The sequence below is a fragment of the Somniosus microcephalus genome, unplaced genomic scaffold (genome assembly GCF_052327205.1).
Source record: "Somniosus microcephalus isolate GS21.2 unplaced genomic scaffold, FLI_Smic_1.0 unresolved_chr9, whole genome shotgun sequence".
NCBI classification, from domain to species: domain Eukaryota; kingdom Metazoa; phylum Chordata; class Chondrichthyes; order Squaliformes; family Somniosidae; genus Somniosus; species Somniosus microcephalus.
This window is the reverse complement of record NW_028225187.1, coordinates 34,997,492-35,016,203: the sequence shown is the minus strand read 5'-3', so window position 1 is coordinate 35,016,203 and position 18,712 is coordinate 34,997,492. Positions and strand designations below refer to the sequence as shown.

The following is an 18,712-nucleotide window of genomic DNA, read 5'->3' as shown; positions in this document are numbered from 1 at the left end:
CAACAAGAGACATCTTGTGTTTGTCCATCACTGTAACTGTTGGCACTGCGAGCTAGACTCTGTTCATGAGCTCATTCGCTCTTTCTCATAAAGGATGACATGAACCTTGTCATTCATGTGAAAATTACTGATGTAATAATACTGGGAGGCCTGCTGGTGGCGCTGTCCAGGGAGAGGATAAATACTCGGGCATGGGCCCAGCTTGTGCAGGACATTCTTTAACAGGAACTAGTGAAGGACACAACTAGATCTCCATGTTGAAAAACAGTTGATTAAAGCCTTGTTTAATAATCAGACCAAGTGCCTAGTAGTTTTCTTATGTCAAACGACATGTGTTCAACTTTAGCAACCATGATCGCATCATTTATTTCTACAAGGAAAACAGGAAGGAATTATATAATCCCTTTCACTTTGTTAAACGTCCTAAGGTGCTTCACAGGAGCATTATCAAACAAAAATTGACACCGAGCCACATGAGGTGATATTAGGACAGATGATCAAAAATCTTGGTCAAATAGATAGTTTATAAAGAGCGTCTTCAAGGGGGTAAGTGTGGTAGAGAGGCAGAGAGGGTTAGGCAGGGAATTCCAGAGCTTAGGTCCCAGGCAGCTGAAGGCACGGCCACCAATGGTGGAGCGATTAAAATCAGGGATGCTCAAGAGGCCAGAATTAGAGGAGCGCAAATATCTCGGGGGGTTTGTGGGGTTGAAGCAGATTACAAAGATCGATATAGGCAAGGCAATTGAGGGATTCCAAAAAAAGGATGAGAATTTTTAAATCGATGTGTTGCTTAAGCGGGAGCCAAATTATATCAGCGAGCACAGAGGTGAACGGGGCTTGGTGCGAGTCAGGAGACAGGCCGAATGACCTTAAGTTTACAGAGGGTAGAACGTGGCAGGTTGGCCAGCTGTGCGTTGGAATAATCAAGCCTAGAAGTAACAGAGTTTATTGATTGTTCCTGTTATTCAGTGAGTAACAACTCCATCAATATTAACATAAAATTCAGTCTTTGTGAGGAACGTTTCGAACCCAGAAGCTGTTTCTGTTATAGAGTCATAGAGTCATAGAGTGTACAGCACAGAAAGAGGCCCTTCGGCCCATCGTGTCCACGACGGCCATCAAGCCCTGTCTATTCTAATCCCATTTTCCAGCACTTGGTCCGTAGCCTTGCAAGCTATGGCGTTTCAAGTGCTCATCTAAATGCTTCTTGAATGTTGTGAGGGTTCCTGCCTCTACCACCCTTTCAGGCAGTGAGTTCCAGATTCCAACCACCCTGTGGGTGAAAAAGTTTTTCCTCAAATCCCCTCTAAACTTCCTGCCCCTTACCTTGAATCTATGCCCCCTGGTTATTGACCCCTCTACTATGGGAAAAGTTCCTTTCTATCTACCCTATCTATGCCCCGCATACATTTGTACACCTCAATCAGGTCCCCCCTCAGCCTTTTCTGCTCTCAGGAAAACAACCCCAGCCTGTCCAGTCTCTCTTCATAGCTGAAGTGCTCCAGCCCAGGTAACATCCTGGTGAATCTCCTCTGCACCCTCTCCAATGCAATCACATCCCTCCTATAGTTTGGCGACCAGAACTGCACACAGTATTCTAGCTGTGGCCTAACTAGCGTTTTATACAGCTCCATCATAACCTCCCTGCTCTTATATTCTATGCCTCGGCTAATGAAGGCAAGTATCCCATATGCCTTTTTAACCACCTTATCTACCTTTCCTGCTGCCTTCAGGGATCTATGTACATGCACATCAAGGTCCTTCTGATCCTCTGTCCTTCCTAAGGTGCTACCATTCATAGTTTATTCCCTTGCCTTGTTAGCCCTCCCAAAATGCATCACCTCACACTTTTCAGGGTTAAATTCCATTTGCCACCATTCTGCCCATCTAACCAACCAGTTTATATCGTCCTGCAGACTGAGGCTTCCCTCCTCGCTATTTACCAGTCCACCAATTTTCATGTCATCTGTGAACTTCTTGATCATACCTCCTACGTTCATATATAAATCATTAATGTACACTACAAACAACAAAGGAACCAGCACCGATCCCTGCGGTACACCACTGGACACAGGCTTCCAGTCACAAAAAACACCTTCGACCATCACCCTCTGTCTCCTGCCACGAGGCTAATTTTGGATCCAATGTACCAAATTGCCCTGGATCCCATGGGCTCTTACCTTCTTGACCGGTCTCCCATGTGGGAGTTTGTCAAAGGCCTTACTGAAGTCCAGGTAGACTACGTCAACTGCACTACCCTCGTCCACACACATAGTCAATGCCTCGAAAAATTCAATCAAATCGGTTAGACATGATCTCCCCCTTACATAGCCATGCTTACTATTCCTGATTAATCCTTGCCTCTCCAAGTGGAGACTAATTCAGTCACTCAAAATTGTTTCCAATAATTTCCTGAACACTGATGTTATGCTCACTGGCCTGTAATTCCCTGGTTTATCCCTACTCCCCTTATTGAATAATGGTACTATGTTAGCTGTTCTCGAGTCCTCTGGCCCCTCCCCTGTGGCCAGAGAGATTCTGAAAATTTGTGTCCGAGCCCCTGCAAATCCTGCCTTGCCTCATACAGCAACCTGGGATACATCTTGTCTGGGGCTGGGGATTTACCCTATTTTAAGCCCACTAAAACCGCTAGTACCTCCTCCATCTCAATAAAATTTGTTCAAGTATATCACAATCCCTCTGCCTGATTTATATGCCTAAATCGTCCATCTCTATAATGAACACAGATGCAAAATATTCATTTAAAACCTCACCTACATCTTCTGACTCTAAACACAGATTGCCACTTTGGTCCCAAATGGGCCCTACTCTTTACCTGGTTTAACTCTTGAACTTAATATACTTATAAAACACCTTGGAATTTTCCTTTATTTTGCCCACCAGTGTGCTTTCATGCCATCTCTTCGCTCTCCTAATTTCTTTTTAAGTACCTCCCTGCACTTTCTATACTCCTGTAGGCCTTCCACTGTTTTTAGTCCTTTGTATCTGCCAAAAGCCTCCCTCTCTTTCCCAATCCATAAGTTATGCACATCTTAACTTTGAAACATTTCACCTGATACAGAATTCACTCGAAATCAAAGGTAATTTATTTGTGAAATTTTGAGACATGGCACACAGCTGAGATTATATATATGAATTCACATTCAAATTTCCATCCATAGAAACAATTCGCAATAAATTCAATTTATTTAGCAACTGTCACGGGCCCAGGGAACGACTGACTCCTGCCAATTAAAATGATTATGAAATGTGGTCACTGTAGTACCGTGGGGAAACGTGGCTGTCAATTTCCTCACAGCAAGGTCCTATAAACAGCAATGAGATAAATGATTCGATGATCTGCTTGAGGGCTGTGTGTTAACTGATCAATGTCACCAGAACAGCCGGGGAGAAATGCCCTGCTCTTCTTTAACTAGTGCAGTGAGATCTGTCACCTCCTTGTGAGAGAGTGAACAGGACTTTGGTTCACCTCTCATCAGGAAGACAGCATCTCACGAAGTGCATCCCTCAAGTGCCAGGCTACATTATGTGCACAAGTGTGAGCCAGAGTTCTAGCAATGAGCCCAGGCTGACACTTCAGCACAACGTTGAGGTTATTGTGGATCAGAATAATAAGCTCAGGCCAGTATCAATACAATCGTGCAAACTATTGAGTTCAACCGCTTGAAGACATATTAGTTAAACTCTAATTACAAAGTGCACAACAACATGAATTGTTCCAGGGATGGGACAGGAATGAGGATCTGAAAGGCAGATGCAAGAAATGAAAGCAGCCAATTGAACCTTAATCCTGCAGATTTTCAGCGGTTCTGAGATTGTTGTTCACTGCAAGAGTGTGGTTACGGTAGAGTTTCTCAGAAAACGCATCAATGAATTGGCGGAGATGAGGCATATCAAGTACACTCCAATCTTCCTAGGCTTCACTTTTAGCTTGAGGCTGAAGAATGTGTCCCTAATTCATTTGTATTCCTCATCCACGACAATCAGTCTGAAAGAAAGACTTGCATTTATATAGCACCTTTCACGACCACCCGACGTCTCAATGCACTTTACAGCCAATGAAGTACTTTTGGAGTGTAGTCACTGTTGTAATGTTTGAAACGCGGCAGCCAATTTGCACCCAGCAAGGTCCCACAAACGGTAATGTGATAATGACCAGATAATGTTTTTTAGTGATGTAAATTGAAGGATAATCATTGGCCTGGACACCGGGAAAAACTGCCCAGCTCTTCTTCGAAGTGAGACTTGAACCCACAACCTTCTAACCCAGAGGCGAGTGTGCTACCTACTGAGCCACACCTGATATTGTGGTGTCTGCGCCGACTAGGTTGTTCCTACATCATACACCATCCGTTCAAAGGACTTTAAGGCCATTCCCGCATTCATGTGTGCAGTTTTTTCCAACATCAACAACAGATTTTACATTCTTGCCGTGGATCCCTCAGAATTCAGAATAAAAAGACATCAATGCCCCATCTTCGGGTGTCAGGATGTTCCTTCCGTTAATTTGCTAGTCTGACTTTGATCAGGTTCTTTGATAGTAAGAAATAACGATTCATTGTGATAAGATCCGAAGCCAAAGAGGTTGGAGCTGGGCTGATGCTGTGTCATTTGTTTCCACATTATTAACTGTACAGTTCCTGTGAATATCAGCCATGACTCATTGCCTTCCGCTAATGATCCTTTCCTATCAATTTTATTAATCTTCCCCTTCAAATAAGCATTTCCGTTCAACGTTTCAGCCTATCTTGTTCCATTTGTGTCAGAGATATTGCCAATTCTTGTTCTGTAGACGTTCATTCTCTTGATTCTCTTGAAGATTTGCTTCCACTATTTCTATTATCTGCCCATCACATTTCTTGGACTATAGCAAAATACTGCAGATGCTGGAAATCCGAAATAACAAAAGAAAATGCTGGAAAAACTCAGCAGGCCAGGCAACATCCGTGGAGAGAAAATAGAGTCAACGTTTCGGGTCAAAACCCTTTGTCAAGTCTAAAGAAGCACAGGAAATGAAACAGATTAAGAGGCCAGGCTGGGAGAGAACAAAAGGGAAGTCAAGAGACATTAAGAGGTATTCAAAATGAGACGAGATGGTGATAGGACTAGTGGAGTCAAAAGACGGCTCTAGATTAGGTGTGAAATGCGCTGGCAGAATGGGAGACAGCTGCCATGTGGGAGAGAGAAAAAAAAAGAAAGGGGGGGAGAAAGGCCAAAACAAAGATGTGGATAAAAAATATAAGTAAAAATGTAATAGGGGCCGAGGTTATGATCTGAAATTGTTGAACTCGATATTGAGTCCAGAAGGCTGTTAAGTGCCTAATCGGAAGATGAAGTGCTGTTCCTCGAGTTTACGGTGAGCTTCCGTGGAACAATGCAAGAGGCCGAGGACAGTGAGGTCCGATTGGGACTGGGGCGGTGAATTAATATGACAGGCGGCCGGAAGCTCGGGGTCACCCTTACGGACTGAATGGAGGTGTTCCGCAAAGCGTTCACCTAATCTGCATTTGGTCTCCCCAATGTTGAGGAGATCACATCGTGAGCAGCGAGTACAGTATACTAGATTGCAAGAAGTACAAGTATATCGCAGTTTCACCTGGAAGGGGTGTTTGGGGCCCTAGACACATTTCCAGGCTCTTTGGTTAACAGTTGCTCTACTTTCATTGAGAATATGACGTATTCATACATACCCAGATGTAATTTGGGCTTGCAGTCTGCTGGACTATTCCCTAACCTGTAAAAGTTAATGTGTCTGTTCCTGTCCTACTTCTGTTTCTTGAGCAATTGATTCCTCCTCTGCGGGAGCATCCGAGGAAGTTTTTATGTGACACTCGCAGATTTCAATAGCCAAGTTAATCAGGAGGAATCGCTGGGTCCTCTGGCTCAGCTCATCTCTCCCACCAAGGCGTTTCACACAGATCAATTTCTACTTCACAGAAAGTGTCCTGTTCTTCCTGATTCTCCTACATGTTCTGCTAAAATAAGTGTAAAGTGTTCAGTGCGGATTTGTCGCTGTAACCTATATATTAGAGAGGGAATAGCATCAAAACAGACATAGCTCTCCTTTAAAAGAAATATTGTAGCAAATTATCTGCGTTGCAGGCAAGCAATCTCTTCTGCAAAGGTTTTTAAAAAACACCCTTGAAACAGAAATTCAATCCAGGGACATAATGACCATGTTGTGTCTGTTGTGGCGGTCTGGTGACAACGTTTTGTCCAATGTTTCTTTTCCTGTATAAATAAACAAACATGTAATGACATTGGATTGACTTAGTAGAATCGAGGATGATTGATGCAAGTTGTATCCCTGCCTTGTGGAAATCCTGTAACATTGCTGAATGGGACATCTGTGGTCAGGGACACTGCCAGAACACTCTCTATCAGGTCCTGCCCACCTGTCCCTCTAGAGAAGTATAACAACAACATTTACGGGTAACACCACATTGGGTATTGCAATTGATACAGAGGAGGCTCACAACATACGCAGGAAGATATTAATATACCCGCAGGTTGTGCGTGTAATAGGCAAATAACATTCTATATAGAAGTGTAAGGTGGCACGTTTAGGTAGGAAGCACCAGGAGGCTACATACTCCATTGAAAATAAGTGCCTAAATGGGGTAGGGGAGCAGTGGAATCTGGGGGTGCTCGTATACAAATCACTAAAAGTAGCGAAGCAGGTAAATAAGCCCATAAAAAGCAAATAGACCATTTTGGTTAATTTCTACAAGGATAGAATTGAAAATCAGGGAAGATCTTGAGTATTGTGTGCAGTTCTCGTCGCCTTATCTGAGGAAGGATGTCCTTGCCATGGAAGGAGTGCAGCGAATATTCACCAGGCTGATACCTGGAATGGCAGGAATGATGTATGAGGAGAGATTGGGTCGATTGGGCTTGTACTCGCTGGAGTTTAGAAGAATGAGAGGGGATCTCATTGAAACGTAGAAAATTCTAACAGGACTAGACAGACTAGATGCAGGAAGGATGTTCCCGATGGTCGGGGAGTCCAGAACCAGGGGTCACAGTCTATGGATAAGGCGTAAGCCATTTAGGACAGAGATGAGGAGGAATTTCTTCACCCAGAGAGTGGTGAACCTGCGGAATTCTCTACCACAGAAGGCAGTTGAGGGCAATTCATTAAATATATTCAAGAAGGAGTTGGGTACATTTCTTAAGGCTAAAGGGATCTAGGGATATGGGGAGAAAGCAGGAACAGGGTACTGAATTTGAATGATCAGCCATGATCTCATTGAATGGTGGAGCAGGCTCGAGTGGCCGAATGGCCTACTCCTGCTCCTATCTTCTGTGTTTCTATGTTAACATTGTATTGCACCATGGTTAGAGTACACTTGGAATACTGTGAACAGTTCCGGTCTCCATATTATAAAATGCATATAGAGGTATGGAGAAACTGCAAAAAATATTTACTAGAATCATACCAGAATTGAGAGGTTATACCTATCAGGAATTATTGGTGTGGAGATGCCGGAGTTGGACTAGGGTGGACAAATGTAAGAAGTCACACAACACCAGGTTATAGTCCAACAGCTTTATTTGAAATCACAAGCTTTCGGAGCGCTGCTCCTTCTTCAGGTGAAGTGATGAAATGCATAAAGACACAGCTTATATAGTCAGAGAATCATGTCAGATGTTTACAGGTAACCTTTCCAACTGCCATTTATCACACCTCGGCAGAGAGATAATCACAGCAGCCAAAGGTGTGAATGGTGTCCAAACAGGTCAGTCAGGGAAACATTACATCAAAGAACAATGAGGTGGGGTCACAAGGGGTCAAATATTGCAGATGCTGGGGTCTGTATGAAAAACAAAAAAACAGACAAAAAACATTTTTTTTGGCTGGAAATCACAGCAGGTCCAGCCGCATCTGTGTAGAGAGAACAAGCCAATGTCGACTCGAGTCTGGATGACCCTGCAGCAGGTGGGGTTACATATAGCGTGACATGAACCCAAGATCTCAGTTTAGGCCGTCCTCATGGGTGCGGAACTTGGCTATCAGTTTCTGCTCGACGATTTTGCGTTGTCGTGTGTCTCGAAGGCCACCTTGGAGAATGCTTATCCGAAGATCGGAGGCTGAATGTCCTTGACTGCTGAAGTGTTCCCCGACTGGGAGGGAACACTCCTGCCTGGTGATTGTTGTGCGGTGTCCGTTCATCCATTGTCGCAGTGTCTGCATGGTCTCGCCGATGTACCATGCTCTGGGGCATCCTTTCCTGCAACGTATGAGGTAGACAACGTTGGCCGAGTCACATGAGTATGTACCATGTACCTGGTGGGTGGTGTCCTCACTTGTGATGATGGTATCTGTGTTGATGATCTGGCATGTCTTGCAGAGGTTGCTGTGGCAGGGTTGTGTGGTGTCGTGGTCGCTGTTCTCCTGAAGGCTGGGTAATTTGCTGCGAACGATGGTCTGTTTGAGGTTAGGCGGCTGGTTGAAAGTGAGTAGCGGAGGCGTGGGGATGGCCTTAGCGAGGTGTTCGTCGTCATCGATGACATGTTGAAGGCTGCGAAGAACATGGCGTAGTTTCTCCGCTCCGGGGAAGTACTGGACGACGAAGGGTACTCTGTTGGTTGTGTCCCGTGTTTGTCTTCTGAGGAGGTCGATGCGATTTTTCGCTGTGGCCCGTCGGAACTGTCGATCGACGAGTCGAGCATCATATCCCGTTCTTACAAGGGCGTCTTTCAGTGTCTGTAGGTGTCCATCGCATCCCTCCTCGTCTGAGCAGATCCTGTGTATTCGCAGGGCTTGTCCATAGGGGATGGCTTCTTTAACGTGGTTAGGGTGGAAGCTGGAGAAGTGAAGCATCGTGAGGTTGTCCGTGGGCTTGCGGTAGAGTGAAGTGCTGAGGTGTCCGTCTTTGATGGAGATTCGTGTGTCCAGGAATGTGACTGATTCTGAGGAGTAGTCCATGGTGAGTTTGATGGTGGGATGGAACTTGTTGATGTTATCGTGTAGTCTTTTCAGTGATTCTTCGCCGTGGGTCCATAGGAGGAAAATGTCGTCGATGTATCTGGTGTATAGCGTTGGTTGGAGATCCTGTGCAGCGAAGAAGTCTTGCTCGAACTTGTGCATGAAGATGTTTGCGTAATGGGGTGCGAATTTGGTCCCCATGGCTGTTGAGCATGCAGTGTCTCTTTTCTCTGGATAAGAAAAGACTGAGGGTTGAGTAGTTTTGCTAATATTGTGTTGAACCTGGGTTAGGCCATACTTAGAATACTGTGAACAGTTCTGGTCTCCATATTATAAAAAGCATATAGAGGCACGGAGCAGGTAATAATGAATTACTAGAATTATATCAGAACAGGAGTGTTTTAACTATCAGGAATGATTCAGCGGGCAGCAGTCTTTTTTCGAGAAGTGAGAACACTAGGGGTTGACCTGATAGAGGGCTTTGACATTATGAAAGGGGTTGACAGGTTAGCTGTCGAGAAAATGTTTGCACTTACGGATGAGTCCAGAACTATGGGCATGGATATAAGATAGTCACTGATGAATCCAAAAAGCAATTCAGGAGAAACTTCTTAATCAAGAGAGTGGTTAAAATGTGGAACTCACAAGCGCAAGTAGTTATTGAGACCAGCAGCATAATTGAATTTACAGAGACCATAGATAAATGCATGAGGGGGTAAGGCATGGAAGGATATGCTGAGGGGTTGATGAAGAAGGGTGGGATGAGGTTCGTGCGGAGCATAAACACCGGCATGGACCTGTTGGGCGGACTGACCTGATTCAGTGCTGTAAATACTATGTAATACTACGTGACTGGATATGTGGTGTTATCTGGTAGGCTCTGTATTAGGTATAACGACGTAGGAAAGCCCTTTCCAGGTAATTATACAGAATAACAAAACATATTAGAGAAATCTAACATTTGCAATTCTATTTAATGCCTTACCTTTGCGTGGGTTAACATTCACGAAATGCTCAACAATGAATATCACCATCACGATGAACACGAAGGCACTGAGGCAGAGTCGGACTAAGGGCACTGTGAGATATTGCTCTGTGGAAGAAGCAAAGAGCATTGATAGTTCATTGTGTGCAAGACTTAAATTAGTAATTAACGCTTCCAAATTCAACTGAAATTGAACGTGAACCCTCGCTTTACTATTTACACAAAGACATTGTTCACACCCGCTGGCAGTTCCTCTACTGCAACAAGAAAAATACAGTAATGACTATTCTGCCCTTGCAGCGCGTTCCTATGCAGAGCTAGACAGGTAGCTAACAAATTGATATCTTCCCGTATAAATCACAAGGCTTGACTTTTCTTGTAAACTTTACTGAAAGATTCTTATTGTGAAACTGAAATACAATACAGAAGTGGAAGCACACATTAGTATACAAGCACATAACTGATATGCATACACCAATTTAGGTACGCCTGAGCAACACAGTACATTTGGCATGTAACTCACCAAACACGTGGAAACACAGCTTACTGGGAATATACATTTAGCAAACTGGAAGGCATTCTCTTTAAATTAGCCCTGTACATAGTGCATCAAAATACAGCTACAATTTAATCAGCTAGGCAGAGAGTGAGCACTTCACGGCTAGCTGTGTAAGTTTGCTTACAAAGAAAAGTTACAAACTAAACATTTTCTGCAAAATATAGTGTACACTAATCATCTATAACATTCTCAAGTACTTACAGACAAATAGTGCCCAAGGCTCGAGCGTGACAACAATATAGCTTCCCAGACCATGTGTGGCTGCAGGTCTGTGATATTCAGTAGTTTACTTTACTGCACTTTACTATGCCTTACTGCACTTTACTGTGCTTTACTGCACTTTACAGCGCTTTACTGCACTTTACTGTGCTTTACTGCAGTTGCTAGGTACCAAATATCCACTAGTTGGCGGCACACAATGCAAATCGAGCCAAATTACTCAAACCCCTGAATTAACTGGAAAACTAACATACATTCCTAAAGAAAGGCAGCACACTCCCCGCTTGGTAAAATTCCATTGCACCACTACAGATACAAAATAAACCTAAAGAAAACGTCCTTTGGCTGCAAACATGCTCAGAATCCTTTCTCTAGGTTTCTTCAGAAAGGAGGATTACGATCTCTGAGACTGGCCTCAGAAACACTTTGACAGTACCCTCCTTGACAATCTTCACCTCCACCTTTCGGACCCTCTTGTCCGTGCTCGGCAGAGTTTTGACAACCAGTCCCACTGGCCATTCATTTCTGTGTGCTTGGCTGTCTTTCAGCAAGACAACATCTCCCACTGTGGCATTTGGCTTGTCTTCTGTCCACTTCCTATGGCTCTGTAGGGTGGACAAATACTCTCCTCTCCATCTCTTCCCAAAATTGTCTGCAAGACACTGGACTTGCTTCCACTGCTTTATGCAGCTCAGCCATGTCGAAGTTTCCAGAGGGGGCTGAAATAGCACTCATCTTTTGAGTCAGGAGCATCGCTGGTGTGAGGACTGCAGGCATGTCTGGGTCGGTGGACACCGGCACCAGGGGCCTTGCATTCATGATCGCCATGACTTCAGCCATGAGTGTGCTCAAGACGTCGTGTGTGAGATGAGTGGGTCCCGTCCGAAGCAGCATAGCATCCAGAATACGCCTGGCAAAACCGATGAGCCTCTCCCATGAACCACCCATGTGGGATGAATGCGGGGTGTTAAACACCCGCGTGCATCCTTTCTTTTGGAGGTAGCTTCTTACCACTGCATCGTCCGTGTGGATGTCCAACTCCTTACAGGCACCCACGAAGTTAGTCCCTTTGTCAAACCGGAGAAATTTGGCTGGACCACGGATTCAGAAAAACCTCCTCAGGGCATTGATGGTTAGGAAAACGTTGTCGTCCATGGGTAGTGCTGGCTTGTCATCATCCTTGGACCTTTCAAACACTGAGCATCCTAGGCTGTCTGTGCTCACACTGAGGCCTGCCTCTTCCTCACAGGCAGAGGAGGTTGACCTATGATGTTGCGTCATGCCATCGTAGTCTTCCTTTACCTGGATCCTGTTTGGGCATGGGCTGAGAAAGGATGTGCGACCATTGTGCAACTCTTTTGCTTTATAGACGTTGACACCCGCTGGTTTGTGGACTGTTCCCAGGCAAACTCCACCCACGAGGACCCATCCCAGGTCAAGCCACTGCGCATAAGGAGCATTGTGGGGCCCGTTGATTTGCTCACGCACCTTGTGCATCTGTAAGATGTCTCTTCCCAAGAGCAGGAGGATTGGAGCGTCCGGGTCCACAGCTGGAATCTTGTTGGTAACTGGCTGTAGGTGGTGCTGATGGCGTGCGACCTCTGGGGAGGGAAATTCCGTCCTATCATCTGGCATCATGTCACACTCAATTAAGGTGGGGAGGGGAAGCTGTAGTTTCCCATCCATGGATTCGATCATGAAGTTGCCAACTCTCCTACCCATAGTCTCTGTTGTCCCTGAACAGGTTTTTAGCGTGTACAGAGCTGCGCTGGCCTTGACTTCAAAGAGATTGATGAATTCTGTCTTCGCTAGAGACTTGTTACTTTGCTCATCAAGCACTGCATACATCTAGATTGCCTTCTCCTTTCTCCCTGCAGGATATGCTTTAACCAAGCAGATTTTGGAGCATGAGCGTGGGCTGCTTGCATTTCCACAAACCTCTGTAAACTTGGAGGTGACTGAAGAAGATGCGCTTTTGCTTTGCTCCCCGCTATCCTCTTTGTCAACCGCAGCACTCTCGGTGGTCGAAGGAGGAGGACCTGGATACAGGGCTGTGATGTGTTTTTCACTGTTGCACTCGAAGCACTTGATTGTCATCTTGCAGTCTTTTGCCATGTGCATAGTCGACCCACAACACCTGAAACAGATGCGATTCTCTTTCAGGTATGATTTGCGCTCATCAATAGGCTTGCCTCTAAAGCTTCAACACTTTTTGAGTGGGTGGGGCTTCTTGTGTATTGGACACTGACGATCTGGGTGATACACTTTATTCCCAGCAGAACTGGATTGGTTGACTGAGGGTTCGGCTGGAACATCTGTTTTGTGCACGCTCACAGAGGCTTTGTTGCTGTACCTTGTGGGTTTCTCTGTTCTCGAATGAGCGTGACTGCTGGAGGTGGAGAAAGTGAAACTTGGATCATTCCTCACCTTTGCCTGTTGTTGGACGAACCTGGAGAAGAGACAGAAGGGAGAAAATGCTATTCCGTAGTCCTCCTTGTACTTGGATCCCTTATCTATCTACTTCTCTTGAAGGTTGTAGGGGAGCTTTTCCACTGTTGGGTTTACCCCACGAGCTGTATCCAAATACGAGAGGCCTGTCAGGTAACCTTCTCCCTTAGCACACTTCAATTCGAGGAGAAGGTCACCCAGTTCTCGATGCTCGACATTATCTTTGTTGGTTACCTTTGGAAAGTCCTCCATCTTCTTAAGCAGTGCGTGTTCAATGCCTTCTGGTGTCCCATAACAGTCTTCGAGACATTGCCAAACCAGGTTGAAGCCTGCTGTGGGATTGTGGACGTGCGCTGAGCGAATTCTCCTCGCCTGTTCTGACGACTCAGCTCCGAGCCACTTTTTCATCAAATCTAGTTCTTCTCTGGCTGACAGATTCAAGTCCTTTGTGGTACTCAGGAAGGAAGCTTTCCATGACCAATAATTTTCAGGACGGTCATCAAATTCTAGAAGACCTGAACTTAACAATTCTCGGGAGATGAGGGACCTAGCGAGGTCTTGTGCACCTTGTGGCTCGGGTGAGGACTGCTTGGCTGGATTGGCCGAGTGCTGTGGAGGTCTCTGCAGGTAAGTCTTACTTGTTTCTTCTCTTTTAAGCTCAGTGTCTCCGAAAACAGGCTGTTTGTTACTGTGGTGAGCAGTTGGTTCTGCGTCGAGATACCTGGATGTTTCCTTGAAGAACAATTTGGAGTGTTGTTGGACGTACTCACTTGTACGTTGCACTGGACTGAGGGGCTGTTCTGGAACATATGGTTCATGGCTGTGCTACCCGCCTTCGTTCTCCTCACCTTCTTCATAAGCTGCAGCTTCAGCTTCAGCGGCAGCGGCAGCTCTCTGGCTTTGGAGAATGTAGAGACTGGCGTCGAGATCAGCTCTCTGCTTCATCACACTAGCGTCGAGATCAGCTCTCTGCTTCATCACAGTAGGGTGGAGGTCAGCTCTCTGCTTCATCACACTAGCTTCTTTTTCAGCGAAGGACAATTGAGCCTGGGCAGCTTTTGGCTTGGCATGTGCTTTGGCGGCTGCAGAAGCTGTCGATGATGACGGTCTGCTGGACCGCCGAGATGATCGAGAAGATGCTTTAGAGGACAGTGACTTGGCATCATTTGCTCGAAAAGGCTCATGCTTCTCGGTTGGCAGGTCGACGTCCTCTATGGTATATTGTCTTCCTGAGCATAGACTCATCGTAGCTGGGTGGTATCTTCTTGTGCTTGAGCCCGCTGTGCTGTTGTCTTTTCACTATTCTGCCCTTGCAGCGCGTTCCTATGCAAAGCTAGACACGTAGCTAACAACTTGATATCTTCCCATAAAAATCACAAGGCTTGACTTTTCTTGTAAACTTTACTGAAAGATTCTTATTGTGAAACTGAAATACAATGCAGAAGTGGAAGAACACATTAGTATACAAGCACATAACTGATATGCATACACAAATTTAGGTACGCCTGAGCAACACAGTACATTTGGCATGTAACTCACCAAACACGTGGAAACACCGCTTACTGTGAATATACATTTCGCAAACTGGAAGGCATTCTCTTTAAATTAGCCCTGTACATAGTGCATCAAAATACAGCTACAAGTTAACCAGCTAGACAGAGAGCGAGCACTTCACGGCTAGCTGTGTAAGTTTGCTTACAAAGAAAAGTTACAAACTAAACATTTTCTGCAAAATATAGTGTAAACTAATCATCTATAACATTCTTAAGTACTTACAGACAAATAGTGTCCAAGGCTGGAGCGTGACAACAATATAACTTCTCAGACCATGTGTGGCTGCAGGTCTGTGATATACAGTAGTTTACTTTACTGCACTTTACTGTGCTTTACTGTGCTTTACTGCACTTTACTGCACTTTACTGTGCTTTACTGCAGTTGCTATGTACCAAATATCCACTAAGTGGCCGCACACAATGGAAATGGACCAAAATTACTCAAACCCCTGAATTAACTGGAAAACTAACAAATTCCTAAAGAAAGTCAGCACAATGACATTATACTCAGGGTAATAATTGTAGGATTTTAACAGATTGTCCTTCAAAATGCTTAATGTGTTCCTTTAGAACTCATTTGCCAGAGTTCATGAATGGAGGGAATGCTTTTGCGACGTTCTTAAACATGGTGATTGAAGCAACTACTGCTATTATTTGTCTGCAGTGAATCTTGTTGAATTTTACAGCTTGGTCAATGTTAATTCGGTTCAATTCGGTTCTCACGTATTCATACTCTTGTTGTAACATTGCACAGGTATGTCACAGTGAGAGTACTGGGGGGCAAAGGAAGCAATTAATGCCGTTAACTTGTTTTGCGCTGCAGTCGAAGTCAATTAATCCATGAATTAGATTCCCCGTGGCATTGTCGGTATTGTCCACTCCTGTCAGTAGGAATGCGAGGTGTGTGAGGCAAATGGCAGATATTATTAAGTGATATAGGTGAATATATAATGCATCAGATTATCCTGATAAACTGATAAATTTTGAAATGCACTGTTCTATTTCGAACGTCTGTTGTGCACTCACTGAATTTTTATTACTTAAGTAGAAGACATCGGGCCAGAAATTCAGTGGGCTTTGCGCCCAGTTACCGCCCAAAGAGGGCTTCTGCGCCACTAGAGGAGTTTGCGCTGATATTCAGCGCTGCGGTAATGGCGGCGGTCGCCGATAGCGCTGCGCCGACACCGATGACATCATTGGTGTGCGCAGTGCCCCGGTTCCGCCCCGCTACCGGCCCGACCCCCATATTTATTTGCGGCTGCCTCTTCCGCAGCGGCCGCAAACAACGATGTGAAGATGGGGCCGTCCTGCAGCCTTAGTGGGGCGAGTTAAGGTGGAGGTGCGGCCGGCCACTTTTTCGGTGGCCGCCTGCTCGCACCTCCTTCCCCGGCCTCCTCCACCGCCCCCCCCGCGGCATTGCCGGCTGTTTTCCGGGAGCCCGGCACTTCTCCGTGGTGCCGGGCTCAATTGCCGGCACTAGCGAGCGGCGATCTCGCTGTTGCAGGCACCTCCCCCTTAAGAGAGGGAGGAAGGCCTGCAGTACCGCAGCCTGCCGCCCCGCAGCGGGTGGCGCTGCGGCACCTCGCGTGCCGATATTCAGTTTCAGCGCCCCAAGCGGGGGCGGCCACACCCTTGAACAGCAGCCGCCTTCGAGTTGGGGAGCGGAAACTTAATATCCGACGGGCGCGAGTGGCTCCGCGCCCAGCGGTAACTTCTGGGCGCAAGCGAGCTGGCGGGGCCTTACTGAATTTCTAGGCCATCATGTTTTATAATTTTTGGTCATGTATAACTATGCGTGAGGACCGGCACTCGTTGAATTGCAAACATTTACAGGGAGGTTGAAGAAGAGCTATCTAGCCAATCCCACTTCCCAGCTCTTGGTCCGTAGCACTGTAGGTTACGGCACTTCAAGTGCATATCCAAGTAATTTTTAAATGTGATGAGGATTCCTGCCTCTACCAGCCATTCAGGCAATGAGTTCCAGACCCATACCGCCCTCTGGGTGAAAGAAGTTCTCCTCAACTCTCCTCTAATCCTTCTACCAATTAGTTTAATTCCATGCCCCTGGTTATTGAACACTGACGTGGATTTTTAAAAACCACAATTAGTGGAAGCATAGCTTCATGGTTAAGAATAAGTAGTCAAGGCATTTCTGCCTGGCAACAACAGTCAGAAATAAAGAGGCTTTGCATATGGCTCAGAAGTGAAGCATTGGCACCCTTCAGGATTTAAGAGGGTAACAATGCAGCTTGCACACGAGACAACAGCGGAGACCGTTCAGACATGTTGAGCGCAAGGTCTTGATGCTTTGCAAGATTAGATAAAACAGGTACAGAAGCACCAACCACAAGCAATGGAACCTAGAGTTAAGTAAAACCACACGGGGCACAGTCAAACAGAAATGCAGACATGTGGTTTTACTAAGGGTCACAAAATAAAACATCAGGAGATCATGTGACAATAAATATAGACGAAAGGTTATGTGACCCGAGATAGGGAATCAGCCAATTAGCAAATGTGCATGCGGGCTTTAGAGCCTGCCATGGTTTCTGTATGCTTAAATAGCGGAGACCAGAGACAATCAGAGAGTCAGCCAGGAACGAGCTGCGGGAACTCTAAGCTGTACTCCCTGATCAGTGTATAGGTACCTCCACAGATTGTTTGTATCGTACTGTTGAATAATTTTGTATTTTCTGGATTTTAATACACTGCTTGGCTATTTTACCATTTACAGACTAGTGTGTGGATTTCATTAATTTTATTTTGCCACAACAAACACTCTGCTAAGGGTATAGGTCCTTCCTATCCACTCTAGCTAGGCTCCTCAAAATGTTATAGACCTCAATTAAGTCGCCCCTGAGCCTTCTCGGTTCCAATGAAAACAACACCAGCCTATCCAATCGTGCTGATCTCTTTGACGAAAAGTCCTATTGTCACCTTCCTAGACTCGCTGTCAGGTTTAGTCCTACTATGATCATGGGAAACACCTTGTGACCTTATACATCTTTAAAGGCGCTATATATTTGCCAGGTGCTACAGATAGACCTCTTGCTTTTTCTCTTGACACCTTCGACTTTCTGCTGCAAGGATGAAGCCAATGGAAGGCGTCCTTGTTTGGGGATGAAAGGGTACATTCCTTGACATCTGAAAATCAAGCTGCTACAGGAAGGACTGAAAACCTTGGCAACAGCAGCAACTAGGGGAGTCCTCACACGGTTCCTGAGATGCCTTGGTCACTGAATGTGATGTGAGAAGAATCACTTGGTACCAGGCAGACTAAACATTAAAAGGGAACTTTGAGCGTTGTGGCAACTGGGGTGAGTTTGCTGCGATATGGAATCGATAAAGTTTGGAATCTCTTGGCAATGGCCTCAGATTTAGTTAGATGCGCCGACTACGATTAGTCACAATTCAGTTGTTGTTTTGTGACGAAGTTCAGTTTGATCATGCATTGTCAAGGAGTCCAGATAAAGTATCATCACACACAGACCCACACACAGGAATGTGTGGTTACCAGTAGACAAGGCTCTGAGTCCAGGTACAATACTTAGATCAAATTGTGCACAATTCCTCTTTAATTGTGCCGACCTAACTGTTGGGCAAATAGTTGAATCACATTTGCACAACTCTGTTCGCAAATCCATTCGTCAGCTTTTCTTTCATCCACCGATATAATGTAACCTTGACTGATTACTTCCTCAACCATTATCCTTGATAGCGAATTCCATACCTTCCACATCTCGCGCTATAAAGAGTTTGTTCATGCTCTCTTACAGTTAATATTGCAATTCTGTCCCCTTCATTATTAATCATAAATATTGGGAATAGTTTGGTTTTATCGGTCTTCTCCCATGCTTTATTAAATGTGAAATTTTGCCTCATATCGCCCCGTAATGTTCATTGTTTCAATAAAGGAAGCCTCAATATTTCAAGGATTTTTTAATTCTTATTTGTATTTCATCATACCTGGCACTATCTGAGTGAATCTGAATTGTACC

The 18,712-nt window shown here is 45.2% G+C and overlaps 1 protein-coding gene across 1 annotated transcript in view; it reads right to left on the bottom strand.

The window, feature by feature from the left end:
• Positions 1-6,175: 6,175 nt before the first annotated feature.
• Positions 6,176-18,712, bottom strand: part of LOC147085059 (osteoclast-associated immunoglobulin-like receptor) — a 100,560-nt gene continuing 88,023 nt past the window's right edge. Inside the window, 2 exon segments of the mRNA XM_085979415.1 lie at positions 6,176-6,252; positions 9,936-10,043. Of these exon segments, the coding sequence (XP_085835541.1) occupies positions 6,176-6,252; positions 9,936-10,043 (185 nt within the window).